A 17,260-nucleotide genomic window follows, 5' to 3' on the forward strand; every position below is an offset into this window, starting at 1 on the left:
AGACAGCTCACAAAACGCAATTTCCATGTACTAGCGCGCCCTGGCTCCGACACGTAACCATGAAAAGACCATGGAATAAAAAAATAGGGGTGTTTTTTCCCTTAGTTTTTTAACGATATAACTACGCATGCGCAGAGAACTCGCAGAGGTTTACGCGCGACGCACGCACCCGCAGGGACACCGCGGTATTCACGCGTAAACGCACGCACATTGGATCGGGCATAAACACCGCCCACTTTCGGGTCATTGGTGCGCAGCGACTGATGAAAACTGGTCGGCCGGCGTGACCGTTCTCTTTTGGAACAGAGTATACAGTCCAAAGCCGATTACAATAAATACATAATAAATTCACTAAACTCTTTTTTGTCTAATCCTAAGTAATTTTGGCAATTTTTAAAAAATTAACACTCAAATAATTCTCTACCTACTTCAATTTCTTAAATAAATCAGTCAATAAGTGGTGGTGAAGAAATAGTTTGTAGATTTGCTCATTATTTTATAACTGTTTATGTTAATTCGGACACGTTATCAAATAATCTTGACCCTTCTAAATTTTCCCCTGTCTTAAACTCCGATTTAAACTTATTGTCTGTAATCTTAAATGTTACTGATGTTTTTAATGAATTTGACACGATTAATTATAAATCTAACCCTGGCCCTGGCCCAGATATGATTCCAAGATTTTTTTTTTATCCGCAAATTCGTTTTAACTATTCCACTGTTGTATTTATTTAACCCATTATTATCTACAGATACTTTTCCAACATCAATCTTTAAGGGTGGGGATGTAACTAGTATAATAAATTATCGTCTAATCTGTCTACTTTCTATTATTCTAAAAATCTTCGAATCAATTATATAAAAAAAAACTTCTCTGGTCCCTCGACGTAAAACTAGGTCATCCACTATGTTTTATGGTTTTTAAGCGTAAAATAAATTACGCTTCAGCTTCGCCTATGAATAGAATAATGCCAAAAGCTAATGATATAAATGTTGATTTGCTCAACTTTAATTCTATTTAATCTTATAATATTTATGCAAACAGAATCTTTTGTACTTAAATATTCTATTTTGTAAAAAATTGTTTTTGATTTATTTGTATCTGTTTTTTTTCTTCTTGGACTGTAATCGATTAATTTTGTAATTGAATCATAATATAATCTGTTGAAATAATAATAAATTAATAAACAAATAAATAAATAGATATTATTATTAATCATTTCTTAATCAATTTCTAAATAAAATGTACAAAATTTTATTTTATCTATTTACTTTTTTTAAACTGTAATTTTATTATCATGCACTATTTTGAAAAATGGATAGAATTAGTTTTATCCAAGATATTGTTTACTTGAACTTTTTTAAATAATTTGCTCTACAATGAGTATATGTGTTTATGCTACAAAAGTGGTATTATCATGTAGTCAAAAATTATGCTGTTAAAATTTTTAAATTTAAATTGTTTATAAGTAAAGAAGACACTTGTTTCAACAATATATTTTTTTTTAAACGGTAGGTTGTTTGAAAAACAACCCAAAAGATTAACACACTCTGGTAAAATAGCTAATAATAATTTAAGTCTATAAATTATGATTGTACTGGCATGAACTTTAATATATTTAAATATTTTACTAAATTCTTAGATATCTGCCCATATAGTTTACATTTATTTGATTGATGTACAATATACCTTTCAAAAAACTATATTTTTATTTCCTAATTATTGATAGAGATTTTGATGGATTTGAGCAAAGAATAATTTACTTAATTTATATTGTTGAGTACCCCTTTATTGTATCTAAACCATTATATAAGATCAGAAATACAAAAAATATCACTAAGGTAAATATCAAACTTTAATAGCACCCACCTAAACCAAAGATTGTATCAGCCAATCAAAATTGTACTTTTTCATACTCAATATTTAAAAATTATTTACAATTGGCTATAAATACCAAGCTATGTAACACACATCTACTACATAAGATATAACTTCATTATGGAAGCTGCCATATTTGAGGATTGGGATCAGCGCACTGTATAAGATTAAATTTTAATAGCAAAATTGAAACAAAATAAGAAGACAACATTTAAGCTGAATTTTGAGGTTAATATAGAAAATTATTGTTATAATTTATAATTTTTTTTATGGATTCTTTTTCTACTAATTAAATATTAATATTATTTTTATTTTCAGAGCTCTTTGCTTGTATATACATTGTATGATAGATAATCTATGAATGGTAAACATCTTATTATAATATGTAGGTATGTTATATTTTTTACTCAAAACATTCATGTCCTTTTTTTGTTAAAAATTATAATATAAAAATTAATCTAATTACATTTTTAAATATTTATATAATACTTAATGTTAAATTAACAAATTGAATATCTTGTATATTGTTTAAATTGAAAAATTAGAATAATTGTGGTTTACCATATTATGGTTCTTAATGATGATTTATTATGAATTATTAATCATTTCAAAAAGCATTAATGTTATTAAAAATATTTATGTTTAGGTATACAGAACATTGGACCAATAATTTGAGGGGAGACCACGTACTCTCCACTCATCTAAATTCTTAAGAACTTATATACTTATATTTTACTATAACTCATAAACTATTATTTTTAAATTTGATTTTTATGTATTGAAATACTAAGAAAAATATTCCACATCCAAGGATTAAATTAGTTGTTTATCAAAAGAGTAAATAAATAATAAAACAAATGAAAAAATTTTATTTTCATAACCTATTGTTTTGTAACAACTGGAAACCATATATATATAAAAAAAAAAAATTAAAAACATATATACCTTTTGAAATTATGAGTAGTTTATATACCTATTACATATATATATATATATATATATATATATATATATATATACAAAACAAGTAAATAAGTAATTATGTAATTGTTACATAATTATACAAAAATCTTTAGATTAAGATGAGATTTATTTTTTCACTTGCTTATAAATAATAATAAAAAAAATCATTTTGTAATATGTTTTTTAGTGGATTGCAGTTTACATGGATGATTCTTGATTATCATCTTCATGGTTTCTCATGACATATGGCAATTCTGGTGGTTTTGAGTATGATGTTATTTCTAATGGCTCAAATTCTCCATTATCCAACCTATAAATATCATATAAAATTAATAATAGTTTTTGATATTTTAATATCTAATTATTCTTTACTTCAATGCCAAACCAATAAGAGCTGGAGTATGTGCCTTAGCAAAATTATAATCCAAACCACATTCGATCAAAGTTTTTTCACCATCCATAATTTCATCTTTGTAGTAAAGTTGTTGAAAAGACGGTTCTAATTTTATGATACCTAAAACAGTTGAACAATAATTAGTAATATAGTACCTACATTTTAGAAAAATACAATTATTCAATTTTAGTCTGCATTGTTTTAATGTTTTTATAAATTGTTGTTCACATAAATGGGGTTATTGGAATTTTGAGTAACAAATTTATGATTGACTTTTTATGAATTTTATGAAATTAACCTTGAGATAAAATTATGGAAATAGCTGAACATAATATTTTTAACAGTTGTTAGTTGACTTTTAAGTTCAAATATAATACATTTTTCTCATAGTAGGAATTGGAAATTTTATATATTTATTACAGCCAAAATTATTTATAAATTATATTTATTGATTATAAATTGTAATAGATTAATGAACATGCTAAATTCCCCATTCCTAGACATTTTTTAATAGAATTCAATAAACTAAAATTCGAAATATAATTCATAATGAATTTGTTAACCTTCATATTATATTGATATCTATTTTTTAATATAGGCTGGTATGATTGTATAAACCTTTTTGCGGGTTACGACATCCTAAATAATATAGTATCAGTACACTGTAAATAATGTTGTGCTATTTTGAAAGCATAATGTGAATACACAATTAACAATTAAGTTGTATAAAGACGATAATATAGATTCTCTGACGATCTTATATAATTTATAAAATGTAGTTCAATGTTCAATAAAAAAGTTCTAGATTAGATCATACATTTTGGTGCATGTATTAGAAATCCTACACCAGAAGTCATTCTCAATTCGGCGAATACAATTTTTTTATGAAAACTACAACTTTTCACTATGAATACACAAGCCGCCAGATCAAATAAGCTGACATAAGGAAGTCATAAAACGAGCCTGAACACAAACACACACAATTATATTTATCCTTATTTAAAACAAACTATTGTTATTCATATTTGGAAAATATCTATAAACTATCATTTAAAGTTGTCATCATCATATTGATTGCTGAAAGGCTGCATGCAACAATATATAATAAATATTCATATTTTGATACTTTTTAATAATGGCTATAATAATAATGCATTTACTTTAAATAGGACACTTATAATATCTTCATACAAACAACCATAATCATATAAAATAAATATATACCTTGATAATCATAATCATACTCTATTCAACACATCAACGGTAGTCAGCGACAATGAGTTTTCATCGCAATGTTTAACGCTAGCAGCTTGCCACAGTCTACGTGGCCAGACTACGTGCGGCCAGTATCTTGGAACAAAGTCAAGCACTCTTTTCATTTTTTATGTTGAATAGAGTATATTATGTACTAGTAGACACAGTAGTAGTGACTAATAGACAGACACAACAGGGATATTAAATGTTCTAAGATATAAACTTATATTTAAAAACTTAAAAATAAAATAAAAAATGTGTGCATACATCCAATCATGCGTTTAAGTTCATTAACCAGTGTATTGTCTTTAGCGTCAATGAACATCGTTACATTTTTTCGTTGTATCATCATAAAAACGTCCTAGACAATAAAATAATGTTATTTAAATTATCCTTTACAAAGAGAAATTCAATCTCATAAAATACTAACTAATAAAAATGCACTAACCATTTTAAATTGAAACTCGCAAATTATATTGATAATCAACTTTCCACTATATAATGATTTTGAAAGCACGATATCAAAAAATCTTAAATACACCTGAAAAGTTAAATAAGCATTAGATTAGATAAAACAATAACAAAATATACATAAGTTAATATAATAAAGTGCGATTAAAGAAATACTACTTCAACTTACTCAGTATTGTCTGTCATTAGTTAGTAGGTACCTATATAGGCTATAGCTTAGAAGTACAAAATAGTTACTACCGTAGAATGTAAACAATATAACCTTTAATTATTATTTATGACAGGGATTCTTAAACTTTTATGAGCACTAAACCTACCCCTTTTTACGAATATTTTTTTTTAGGTACCCCTCTTAGTTACTAAATTAAAATTAAAATATGTATAAAACAATTAAAAGACTTTCATACATTTTAAACTCTAATTGTACTCCTAATACAATTTTGAGTATTTAAGGGGTACGCGTACTACAGTTTGAGAATCCCTAATTTAAAATATAGACGGTCATATTTGTTTTATCATCAACATAGATATTAAAGGAAAGGTAAAAAATAAAACGTCTTATCAGTGATTACTGAAATTATCATGATAATAAAAAATAAAACTATCGTTATAAGTTATAACTTATATTTAATGGAGAACACAACAGAAATTTTTACGGAATATCAGTTTTCGCCAGTATTGTTTTTATGGTGTAACTCAAAAACAAATCACCGCTGGTAGGTATCCGAAAGTCGGACGTGGACGGTACGCCGCGCTCCGAGAGCATCAATACTCCACAAACCCACGCACACACGTACTATGTGCTACGTATGATAGCAAGGACAACAAAGATATAAAAATGTGGTACTTTATTACAGACTCGTGTCTTGTATGCAATATGTTTAGTGATGTTAAATTAATAATAATTTTTTTATGATTTTCGAGCCATTTAAGACATGACAAATTTTTGATTCACTGTAGATTTTACGTTTTATATTTCGATAATTTTGCATACATAGGCGCCATCAGAAATTTTTCTAGGGGGGGGGGAATGTTAGGATTTGAGGATAAATATTATAATTTTACTAAGTGTTTTAAAATAATAACTTTTTTTATGATACTCGTATACAATACATTATATATTATATTTTATTATATTACAACTTATTTTATACTTTAAATTTGTTGTATAGTATATAGTAACTTATCTTAAAACATTCAATTAAAAAAAATATTTTGGAAAAGCCAGGGGGCCAAATGTCCCAGCTTGCCCTCCCCTGCGGGCGCCTATGTTTGCGTAATCAAATAGTTGGAAAAATTGAATAAATGATTACTCATAGTCATAAAGTTGATTATATATTATAAAATGTTAAAAATATCGAAAATAGACCCAATATTTTTATTTAGGTATAAGCATTTAAAGTTAGAACTATGCATATTATTTTAATTATAAATTTATAAAAATGTTACTTTTTATGTCTTAGATTTAAAAACTTAATTCAAGATTCTTCATAAGTTTTTCTACTAAGCTTACAGAAAAATCACATTCATTTTATAAGTTTTTGAAGTTCAAATTTTTTCGGCTTACTTACTTTTCCGATAAAATTGGCTGTTTCTCCTCATTCGATTTTTAGTATTTTGTTGTACCTAATTCAAAAACGGATGGAAGACGATAAAAGCTAATGCCTGAAATAATTTTTATTAAAATATTGTAGGGATTGAAATTGTTGTCAGCTTAACTAATGAATTTTACAGTTTTTGATATCAAAAATAATTTTCTGTCTCTTTTATGGTTTAGACTACCTATTACTTTAAAAAAATGTTTATCATATTTTTTTTTTGTACTATATCAAGCTTGTTCTTTGTATAGTTTATTAGTATACAGATATGTACAATAAACTGTTGTATTATCAAATATTTTTGGACTAGTGTTAAAAGTTGACATAGGTATGCGCTAAACCACAAATTAAAATATCACTGATAATTAAATCCATTTTATTAAATGGCAATAATAATAATATTGAAAAATAATTTTCAAGTAACAGAATGTATTAAATGTAGTTGAGAAAAATGTAGAAGACTAAGGTGAATATAAAAAAATTGAAATGTTCTATTGAACATTTAGGTTTGGGTTGGAATTAGGGTAGTTGGGGGTTAAGTGTGAGTGCAAAATGAGTTTGCGTTTGAAACACAGTTTTTAAATTGATGAATTGAGATCCTGTACTTTATAATTTAAATTCGAGCTCTGAGAATAACTGTTTGCTTTTAATAATAAATAACTTAATTATTATTAAAAATATATTTTTACAATTATTTAAACTTAAACATACATAAACATAATTAATATAGGTGTATATTATCAATAAGGATGAGCAAGTTTTAACTCGTCAAGTTATTAAAATTTAAGTTAAATTAAAAGTTACTTATTTATTTAATTTAAATAGTTGAAAGTTAAAAACTAATTTGAAAAAAAATAACATAACTTAAGTTAAAAAGTTACTAATTTAAAATGTATTTATCATACTTTTCATAAATTAGTAAGAGTATATGTGTTCACAGGAAAATAAATTTAAAACAATTATAATTTTAAATCTATAAAATATATATTAGAAAAACTAATAAATAAACGTACCTTTAAAATAAATTAATTCGGTAAGTTAGGAGTTAATTAACAAAAAACTTGTTAAGTTAGATATTACAAATAAAAAGAAAATTAACTTGTTAAGTAATTTAGCTTTTTACCTCATTAATGCCCAGTCTTGTATATAACTACATACATATTTATATGAGGTATCACAAACCAGACAGCAGACTTGGGTAAAATATTTTTTTAAGTATTTAGAATATGTATTCAATTACTTTATGATAATAATATTCCAAATATTTTTTGAATACATTTTTTTAGTTGATTTAGATCTTAAGAACGAAAATATATATTTCTTTAAATTTTCTGTTTATAAATTAACATTAAAATAATCTAGGGAAGGGGGTTTTAAATATTATAAAAAATAAATTAACCCTTAACTGGGGATTGTGCCACTGTTTAAATTATTATAAAAATTAAAAATTAATTAATAAGTAGTAATATATTATATGAGTGCACTTAGGGGAGAGTGGTCCACGTTGAGACAAAAATTGTATTATTGTATCTCGTTAAAAATAGGAGAGTGGTAGATAACTTCTAACTGTACTAAACGAATCAGGAAGTACTAGAGCTTATTATAGCGTATTAAATAACTATTAAAAACTATTTAAACCACTCAAAAAGTTTGTTTTAAAAAAAGTAGAAAATGTCTCATTGTAGACCACTCATGGTTCACAGTGAGACAACCTATGGTCCACAATGAGACGTATGTTATTTTTGATATAAAATAAAAAAAAATAAACATGAAAAAATGAATTTAACTTTCTTAAATTTAGTTATTACCTCCCAAACATTATAAGATGCAAATAAAGTACATAGGTAAAGGTATACTATACATTATATACAAACAGTATATACCATATGAACAATTTATATAAATAATTAAAAAGCAAAAAAATAGCTATAGATTATATTCATATTTTAATTTATATCAACATTCAGTCTTACTTTGACCTTAACTTAATTCAAATTACAAATATATGCACTTGAAAAATAACTAACAAAAAGAAACATAGGGTTATTATTAATTATTCTGTCTTACTTTGACTATGATCATAAATTTAAATTATAAATATATGCACTTGGAAAAAAATTATCAATAAGGAACATAGGTCATATTATTCAGTCTTACTTTGACAATGCTCATAAATTTAAATTATAAATAGGCACCTATTATATGTGACTTAAAAAAAAAATAACAATTATTTGTAGTTTACCTATGTAACGTCTGAAACTTTAACCCACATGCATCTGCAGCATCCCTCAATGATTCTTTTTCATTAATGACTAAATTTACTGCATCCTGCATGGAATCCTTTGTAAAACTGCCTTTATTAGTTTTTCTTTTGAAGGATCGTCCCATTTTACTTTAATAAATAATTAAATTTATTCAAATATAATTTTTTAACGACGTAACTAACATTTTAACGCAATAAGATATGTGTCTCACAGTAGACCAAAAATATTGTCTCATTGAAGACCATTTCATTTTTTTACATTCTTATGATAACTACATACACTAAAGTAAACATATCGAATCGTTTAATAGATATTTAAAAAATAGACAACATACCGATTTAAAATATGTAATTTGTGTGTACATCTAAAATAAATAATAATATAAACAGCAAAAACAGAAATGCATAAACAATTTACTTCGCGTTATCAAAAATTGATTTTTATCGTTATTCCGAACTGTTATCATCGGAGGCCAACGTAAACACGTTTATTCGGTGGAGGTAACAATTTAGAACCTAACCTCTAAATATCAACCGTTATCTATTAATCGTAACAAAATTATTTGACTTGTCTCATTTATGAACATGTCTCACTGTAGACCACTCTCCCTACATAAAATATCATATCATTAACTGAAAACTAGTAACCACTGTATCTATAAATATATAATTGCGTTAGTGATAATAACGGGCCTTATCAGTGATTTTAAGCGCATATCCATCAGACAAATCGGGTTTTGGTTATGATGGAAACTACGATGTTTCGATGCAACAACGCATTCGATGCGCTGAATTTCAGAACACTATTGCTTGAAAATACATTGCATTTTAGAACATGTTTTATCATTTCGATGGCAATACGTATCCACAGCGTTGTATTACCGAAGGCGCAATAATATTATAAATTACAATACAAGAATATCAATCCATATGTTAGCGGCAATGTGTATAATATTGGTACCTATTTTATAAAATGTCTAGGAATTCTATAAAACACCAATTACAACTGGCAATCTATAAAATTTTTAAATTACCTAAGCATTATATGAAATGCCAAACAATGTATAGGTAATATATTAAATCCATAATATATGCCCTTCACCTAATATAAATCCATTAGTAATCTGTAATATCGATATATTTATTGAAGTAGAATTCCGACTGCCGACAGATAACGCGATAACTTTTTCACTGTAGTCATATTACATTCTTATACTATTTTCACATTTCAGTCTTTGACAAAATGTCGTGCGTGGAGAGTCGATTGCGCGAAATGAAAGTTCGTTTTCACGCCGAGTTATTGAAGCATCATTGTGACCAGGCCGTGTCAACTCATACTTGTAGTTCTAGTGCCTGTTGGTTTAACTCAAAAGAAATGCAATCGCTGGGCTAGTATCGAATTCTTTTATCTACGTAACGTATCAACGTTCTATACTTCTATGATAAATGATAAATAATAGAATAATTATTGCTTATTGTTATTTGGTTTCCCTCTCATTTTGTTTTTTTGTTTTTGAGACGTCCACGACTCTACGAGGTTTATTACTTTATTGATTTATTTATTAAAATACGCAGACCGTAATTTATTTAATAATGCCTTCTAATAAATGCTGTGTAGTTAATTGTAACAGCGAGAGTACGGTTCGGAAACATGTTTTTCCACTCGATGACGGGGAATTTGCGACGTGGGTTCAGCTGTCTTAAAGTGTCTTACAAAAGAATATATTAGGAAAACATTCCTAGTTTGCTGTAGACACTTTGACAGTCATAGTTATAGTTTTGGTACCACACGACTGAAAAAAGGCTCATTGCCTTGTTTGAAATTGCCAAGTATTTATATTTATATTTTAAATTGTGGTTAATATATGTGTCGACGTGCCGAGATTGTATCTACTAAATATTTGATGTCCGTGCTTGTGATTAGACTATGAAATTATTTGTGGTATATAGCAAAGTTTAATTTAAATGTTCCACGTGTCATAGGTAATAAAGGTATCTACCACTAACTTCTAGTAAAGGTAATTATTTATTTATTTATCACTTAAATGTTGCTTTTTTATCCGCTTTAAATAATAATAAGTAGTTAATGAATTCAATGTTTTATAATTATACTTATATAATTAGGTATTATTCACTAAAATGTTGATAATATTTAATAAGCAGCAATTAATATAACAATTAATTGATAGGTATATTTTTATTAACTTATTTGAATAATTTGTTATAGCAACACCAAAAAACTATCCATTTACTAGTCAAATCAATTGTGACAACTTATCACTCAATGATTCAATTGAATATGTAGATGTTTCCTGCCTGTCACCTTTGGCTTCACCTTTATCCAGCTTAAATCATGGTGTGTAAAAATTGATAATGTGCAAACTAAATTGTCACAAGTTATTAAACAATTAATTATTTTTAGAACACTATTGAATCAATTATCATCTTCCAACCCTGTCCACCTATCGTTTAATGGCTCAAATGAATATTTAAATACAACCTGTTTGTCACCTTTGGCTTTACCTTTATCTGATGTTAATCCTGGTATGTATAAATTGATAATAAAAAATAATAAACTGGTATGGTTAATTGTTTTTTTTTTTTCTAGAAACACCTACAATGCTCTTAAATTCAGATAAACCATCGTCACCCCCCCCCCCCTGGGGAGCAACTTCCCTATCCCTATGGATTTGTGAATGTTATTACCATAAACGTTTGCACCCACATAAGTTGTTTCTACCAAGTGCCGCCTATGCGTAGACCGCCTGTCGCCGTGAGGGTCGAACTTGCCACTATTTATGTTTTTTGCGATGATTTCAAATAGACAATAGTCATTCACAACATAGTTTAGTGTCTAGTCGTGGCACTTCCAGTTCGTTGAACCAACGACGCTCGATCTCGTCACACGCCTTGTACGCAAACCTTGTCAGACTGAACACGATAGAAGTACTTCCTTCGTTGGTCATGGTCATAGGGGTGTAAGTCACAAAAATATCAGTCAGAAGAGGTCCTGTAAATGAATATAACACAAAACATGTAGAACAACAATAAATAACGGAACAGCCACGTTAGCGGGAAAAAAAATTAAAATTAGAAATACCTATTACAACTTATAATATTTTAAAAATGTATAAGGAAATATTGATGATTATTATGATTAGAATTTACATTCGAGGTATGTTCAGAAAGTAAGTGTACCAAGGTTTTTACGGCCTTAGGAATTGTCAAAGTTAATTATTTATATTTATATAAACATTTAAAATTAAGAAGTATTTGCTTAGCTAACGGTGTTTTTCTAAGAGCAAAAAATCGTTATCTGTAATCATACTGGACTACACAAAATAAATAAGAACCTGGCCACGTTAAACACATTAAATGATAGCTTGTTCACTGTATATTATATTAAATTAATATGCGTTTTTTAAGTTTTAAAGTTCAAACGTTGACAAAACTCAATAAATAGATGGTAAAATTTTTATTTTTAAAATATTTTTCCTTGATATTTAAAATTTTTAAGTATATCGAATGAAATTTTATCATTAATAATAAATTCAACTAATTTTTACTAATAGTTCAATATCCCAAAACATAAAAATCTATTGACATTAAATTGTTTTTTTTTGGTAATGAGTTGTTTCAATCTATTATACTAAATTATAATATTGATATAGTTTAATATTTCCAAGACATAATGAATTTGTATGTTCTTATTCTGATGATATTTATCTCAATAATTAATTAGTAATTACATAGTTTAAATAAATATATATGTTTGACGATCAAAGTTATAATTTATAGTAGAAAATAGTTTTCTACTAATCAGCATACAAGACATAACATAAAATAATATAATTATTGTAAATAACAAGAATTATTTGACAAAGGATTGAAAAAGGCATTTAAACAATTGAAAAAAAAGACACATTTATTAAAAATACAATTTATAATACACAATATACATAATTAAAAAGTTTTAATTTAAAAACACAATATATTAAAGTACCAAATTAAAAATGTCGATGTTTAAAATAATTTATTTTATAATATGAAAATGTATGAATTAATTACATACTATGGATCATTTACAACATGTATTTTAGATTTTAAAATCATTGACATTATATAGAGTTTAATTAAATGTTTAAAAATGAAATAATTTAACTTACTTAAATAATTTAGTTTAAGTAAGTGAAATTCATCAATAGTCCTTAAAAATATATATATAGTAGTTATTAGAAACATGTAACACAAATAACATAATACACAGATAACACAATAAATTACAAAATTTATTAACTATTACTATAAAAGTAAATATTTATAAATATATTTTTAATATACCAAACATAAAAAATATTAAATCGATAGATTTTTAAAATGGGAAGTATACATAAACAAAATTATCATAATATTTTTAAAGCTTACATAATCAATTTAAGCTTACTAAATTATTGTCTTCTTAATATTTGCTATCTTACGCTTCAGATTTTCATTTGCTAAATACCATTCTTTTTTTTCTTTGATCATATTTTCCTCAAAATATCTTAACAAATTGCATTCTTTTTTAGCAGCCAATAGAATGCTTACCTTAGATGGAATGCGTCTACTACTTTTCAAATAACTGCATATTTCTTTCAAATTATAAAACAGGTTTGCTAAGTTTTTTCTGCATTCTCGTTCTGAAGCATTAAGTTTAAACCTGACTTCAGGGTCAGTCCGCTTTAATCGGGAATATCTTTTAGTTGAAAGATTTTTGGTTGAATTATCAATGTCTAAAACAGAATTTTCAATTTTGCAAATAAAATACAAATCTTAAAGAACATAAATAAAATGTTATTACAAACAAAATAATTAAATAACATATATTATTGATGCACAAAAATGTAGATACTTACATGGTTCTTCATAAGCCGGGTTTTCACGGTAATTATATTTAGCATCTTTTATAATGTTTGAATTGCTGCTGTCATTCTTATGTATTTCACTCTTAATGTGTGTTTGAATATCTCCATCATCCCAACAATCTTCATATCCAACAGAAATATCATCATCCAAATCTTCAGAAGTCTCGATATCACAATTTTCCTCATCTATTAATTCCTCTCTGAGTTTTCTTATGATGAAAGTTGGAGATTTAGGCTCTTCTATTTTAATGTTTGGTATAGGTTCTAGTTGAAACTCAACATTTGATAAAGGAAGCACCTTTTGTTTGTTTACTTTGATAATTGGTTGTTCAAGTTGATTCATAGTAACATTTGATCTAATTTTGTAGTTTTTTGTTTCATTATCTGTCAAAACTTCATGATGTTTTTGTTTAATATTAATCACAGGTTTGTATTTTTTCGTCCTAACAGTAGAACTAGAATTTTGGTTTATTATATTAATGGTTGGTTCAAGTTTAGGGGTTAGCAACTTAGCACTAGATGCAATTTTTGATTTAACATTGTGATTTAAATTAGATTTTTCTATATCATTTGTAATTAATTTTATTTTAGGTTTTAAAAAAATATCATCAGTATTTTCTAAATATTGAAGTAGTTTTTGTCGATGTTGTTTAATATTCTGTCTCATTTGTATTTTGCTTTCATTGTCTAAGTTCTTTAACATTTTAAATTGATACTGAAAATATAGAGAAAAAAATTAGGAATACAATATTATATCTTACCACTTAAAATAAATTTTATGTAGGATAGCTGAAATGAGAAGCCTTCAAAATATTGAACTTCAAAACATTAAATTTTGAAATTTTGTACCAATATTTGCAAGAACAACAAAATCTTGAATATATAATTTCAACAACATTTTGAGGACACTCTTCAAACAGTTGAATTGTCTCTATAGCAAAGTATAAAATATTGAATATAAAATTACATCAATATCTTGAGACTTGAGTATTCAAAACTGAATATAAAAATTGTTTCCATTAATACCTTGAATGTTAACACGTTTTTAATACAAAAATTGTTTATATCAAAACCTCAAATATCAAAATCTTAAATACAAAAATTGATTACGTTAAAACCATGAATATTAACTTTTATTATATATACTTTAATAAACTTTTAATAAGTCTCCATTTTTATTGCTTGCAAAATACTTAAACCTAGGTTTGTATTTCCAGTAAAAATTAATCATAAGTATCATTAAATATCATATAAAATCATAATAATTGTTTATAAATTATAACTTATAAAAATAGACTGTTTCTAATAAACGAGCAAGCTTAATAATTTAAAACACTACAAAGTAAATATTTTTATTTTTCACTTATCACTACATATTTTATAGTAGTATATAGTAAAATAATAATATTATAATCTAATGTAGGTTGTAAATATTAATAAGTATTATAAAATATTTTAGATTAAGTATTGAATATAAATTTTAAACGTTACATTAAAATGACAATAATTAGTCTCACGAGAAACAGGTAATGATACTGATATAATTAAAATATTGTATAGGTACGGGTATAGGTATTTACCATAGACTAAGACTTTTGCCATAGACTAAGATTTGTGTTCATCATATTTATCATTGATAATATTATAGTGAAATAAAAGATTTCATTGCATTGTAAAAAGTGAGAATAGTGAGTTATTTGTTTAAATTGTGATAAAAAGTGAGGCATAATAAAAATAGTAAGTTAAGTAGAAAGCCTGCTGTTCATTTATAAAATTGAATACAGCAGTACAGCTTATAACTAAGTAATGTCATTTAAGAGGATGTGATACCCGCATGTGTTTTCTTTGTCTTACAAGTATGTAACATGGAAAATACTGTTTAGCGCAGGATAGAACCATTCAGTCTATACTCTTAGTAGAAACATCTAAAGTTAGCACAATATAGAAGTCAGAAGATAATATTTTCTGAAATGCAGAGTTTTTATTTGTTTGATATATTTAATGAGAATAAAGTTATAATACTTTTAAAAATTTGATATTTTTCAACTTTTCAATCTTCAATAACTTTTTTCTTATTAAATATATCAAACAAATAAAAACGCTATGTCACAAAAATATTATCTTCTACATTATTGAGTTAACTTTTGGCGTTTCTACTAAGAGTGCATACTGAGTAGTTCTATCCTGCGCTAAACAGTATTTTCAATGTTATGCACTTGTAAGACAGAGACAACACAATAATATGCAGATATCACGTCCTCTTAAGATATACAACCGAGTCAATACACTCATCATTTAGTTCTAAGTCTGACTAACTCTCAATTACATTAATTTAGCAATACCTAATATAAACCTAATGCAATAATAGAGTAGACATTTTAAATAATGTTGTATCTAATTAATCACATACATCTTAAGGCCCAGCATTTCAATGTCATCCATGAGTACAAACTTAAATAATTTAAATCAAAAACCTAACGATATGCACGTCTACAGCACCTAATTGTGGCAGTGAAAAGGTAGAATAAATAAAATAAATAATTAATAAATAATAAACAATAATTACATATCTAATTTACCTAATTTAATTTCCTCATTGGAAAATTTAAACTACTGTCTACCTATCATGCATAACTTACAATAATTTGATAACTTACATGAACAATTATTGGAATGCGGACTTCGTAAGTTCTAGGTACTAGTCGCAATTAACACTACGATGGAATATTGCAAAGGTACGATTATTACAATGTGAAAATGTGGCTACCAGCCTCCGATGATCACTATTCGGCGCGTAACAAATAGTCAATAATAATAATAATAATATAACAGGCTAACGTATGTGGTACAGATCATTCAGTCTAATCCTTATTCATCTACAAACTATAAAATGGTGAATGGATGGAATACAAAATGGATGGATACAAAAAATGTTGCCAATATCGGCGACGAGTTTCTTAAGTAGGTGTTCGATATGCGCATGCGTGATACAACTAGTCTATTTTTTTTATTGAATTTGAAAACATCAACAGCTAAGGTTATAAGTTTTTTGTTTAATGTTTAATATATAATGAGTGATTTCCAAGACTACAATTATACGATTAATATGGTGTTAATTATGTGTGACTTCCATTAACATTAATATTTTGGTTATCGTGACATGCATACATTGATCATTGATCACATAAATTATACTCGTCGCTAATATCAGCAAGAAGGCAACACAATAATATTATGCTGAAGCTTCATCCATAATTTAATATTATGATCTAAGATAGAGTCCCCATTTCCCCAACCTTTTTTACTTGATGGCACTCTTGATCAATTCACATATTTTATGGCACACTTAAATAAATAAATAATATTAATAATAATTTTGATCATTATATGTAACATATACGAGACACAATAAGATAAAAATTATACGAAACACCCAAATAATTTCGTGGCAAACTTTTGCATCGCGGCACTGTGGTTGGGAACCCCTGATCTAAAGTATACAACTTACTGCTGATAGGTATCGTGAACGTTGTA

At 26.4% G+C, this 17,260-nt stretch overlaps 2 protein-coding genes and 1 long non-coding RNA gene across 10 annotated transcripts; 1 reads left to right on the forward strand and 2 right to left on the reverse strand.

Moving 5' to 3' along the window:
* Positions 1-2,725: 2,725 nt before the first annotated feature.
* Positions 2,726-9,257, reverse strand: LOC149059518 (elongin-B-like). Of its 7 annotated transcripts, none has more exons than XM_089217230.1 (6): positions 9,158-9,257; positions 8,802-8,951; positions 4,939-5,031; positions 4,758-4,851; positions 3,215-3,356; positions 2,726-3,152 (listed from the first exon to the last, which is right to left on the reverse strand). In XM_089217230.1, the coding sequence occupies exons 3-6, from the start codon at positions 4,939-4,941 to the stop codon at positions 3,041-3,043; spliced, it is 351 nt and encodes a 116-aa protein (XP_089073356.1). In that variant the 5' UTR covers positions 4,942-5,031; positions 8,802-8,951; positions 9,158-9,257; the 3' UTR covers positions 2,726-3,040. The 7 variants fall into 7 exon arrangements, with proteins under 7 accessions (XP_089073356.1, XP_089073359.1, XP_089073358.1 ...); XM_089217233.1 differs by having other exon boundaries at positions 8,802-8,927; positions 9,158-9,176; XM_089217232.1 differs by lacking the exon at positions 9,158-9,257 and adding an exon at positions 9,006-9,137 and having other exon boundaries at positions 8,802-8,927.
* Positions 9,258-9,408: 151 nt separating this feature from the next.
* On the forward strand, positions 9,409-12,169 carry LOC107170668 (uncharacterized). Of its 2 annotated transcripts, XR_016189434.1 has the most exons (5): positions 9,409-9,779; positions 10,055-10,840; positions 11,050-11,178; positions 11,245-11,366; positions 11,431-12,169. It is a non-coding gene; the product is annotated as an uncharacterized LOC107170668 (long non-coding RNA). The 2 variants fall into 2 exon arrangements; XR_016189433.1 differs by having other exon boundaries at positions 9,409-10,840.
* Positions 12,170-13,035: 866 nt separating this feature from the next.
* LOC107170669 (uncharacterized) lies at positions 13,036-17,201 on the reverse strand. The gene is made up of 3 exons (XM_015520835.2): positions 16,384-17,201; positions 13,718-14,441; positions 13,036-13,594 (listed from the first exon to the last, which is right to left on the reverse strand). The coding sequence occupies exons 2-3, from the start codon at positions 14,427-14,429 to the stop codon at positions 13,266-13,268; spliced, it is 1,041 nt and encodes a 346-aa protein (XP_015376321.2). The 5' UTR covers positions 14,430-14,441; positions 16,384-17,201; the 3' UTR covers positions 13,036-13,265.
* Between the last annotated feature and the right edge of the window lie 59 nt (positions 17,202-17,260).

Source organism: Diuraphis noxia, unplaced genomic scaffold (genome assembly GCF_037042655.1).
Source record: "Diuraphis noxia isolate RWA-SAM2 unplaced genomic scaffold, SU_Dnox_SAM2 contig0001, whole genome shotgun sequence".
Taxonomy (NCBI): Eukaryota; Metazoa; Arthropoda; class Insecta; order Hemiptera; family Aphididae; genus Diuraphis; species Diuraphis noxia.

Bases quoted from the DNA above. Each gene is read 5' to 3' on its own strand.
- LOC107170669 (XM_015520835.2), bottom strand. From the start codon at position 14,429: ATGTTAAAGAACTTAGACAATGAAAGCAAAATACAAATGAGACAGAAT. The intron at 13,595-13,717 runs GTAAGTATCTAC...ATTCTGTTTTAG, and splicing joins CCCGGCTTATGAAGAACCAT to ACATTGATAATTCAACCAAA.
- LOC149059518 (XM_089217230.1), bottom strand. The intron at 3,357-4,757 runs GTATGCACACAT...CAACTGTTTTAG, and splicing joins ACTTAAACGCATGATTGGAT to GTATCATAAAATTAGAACCG. The intron at 3,153-3,214 runs GTAAAGAATAAT...TGATATTTATAG, and splicing joins CTTATTGGTTTGGCATTGAA to GTTGGATAATGGAGAATTTG.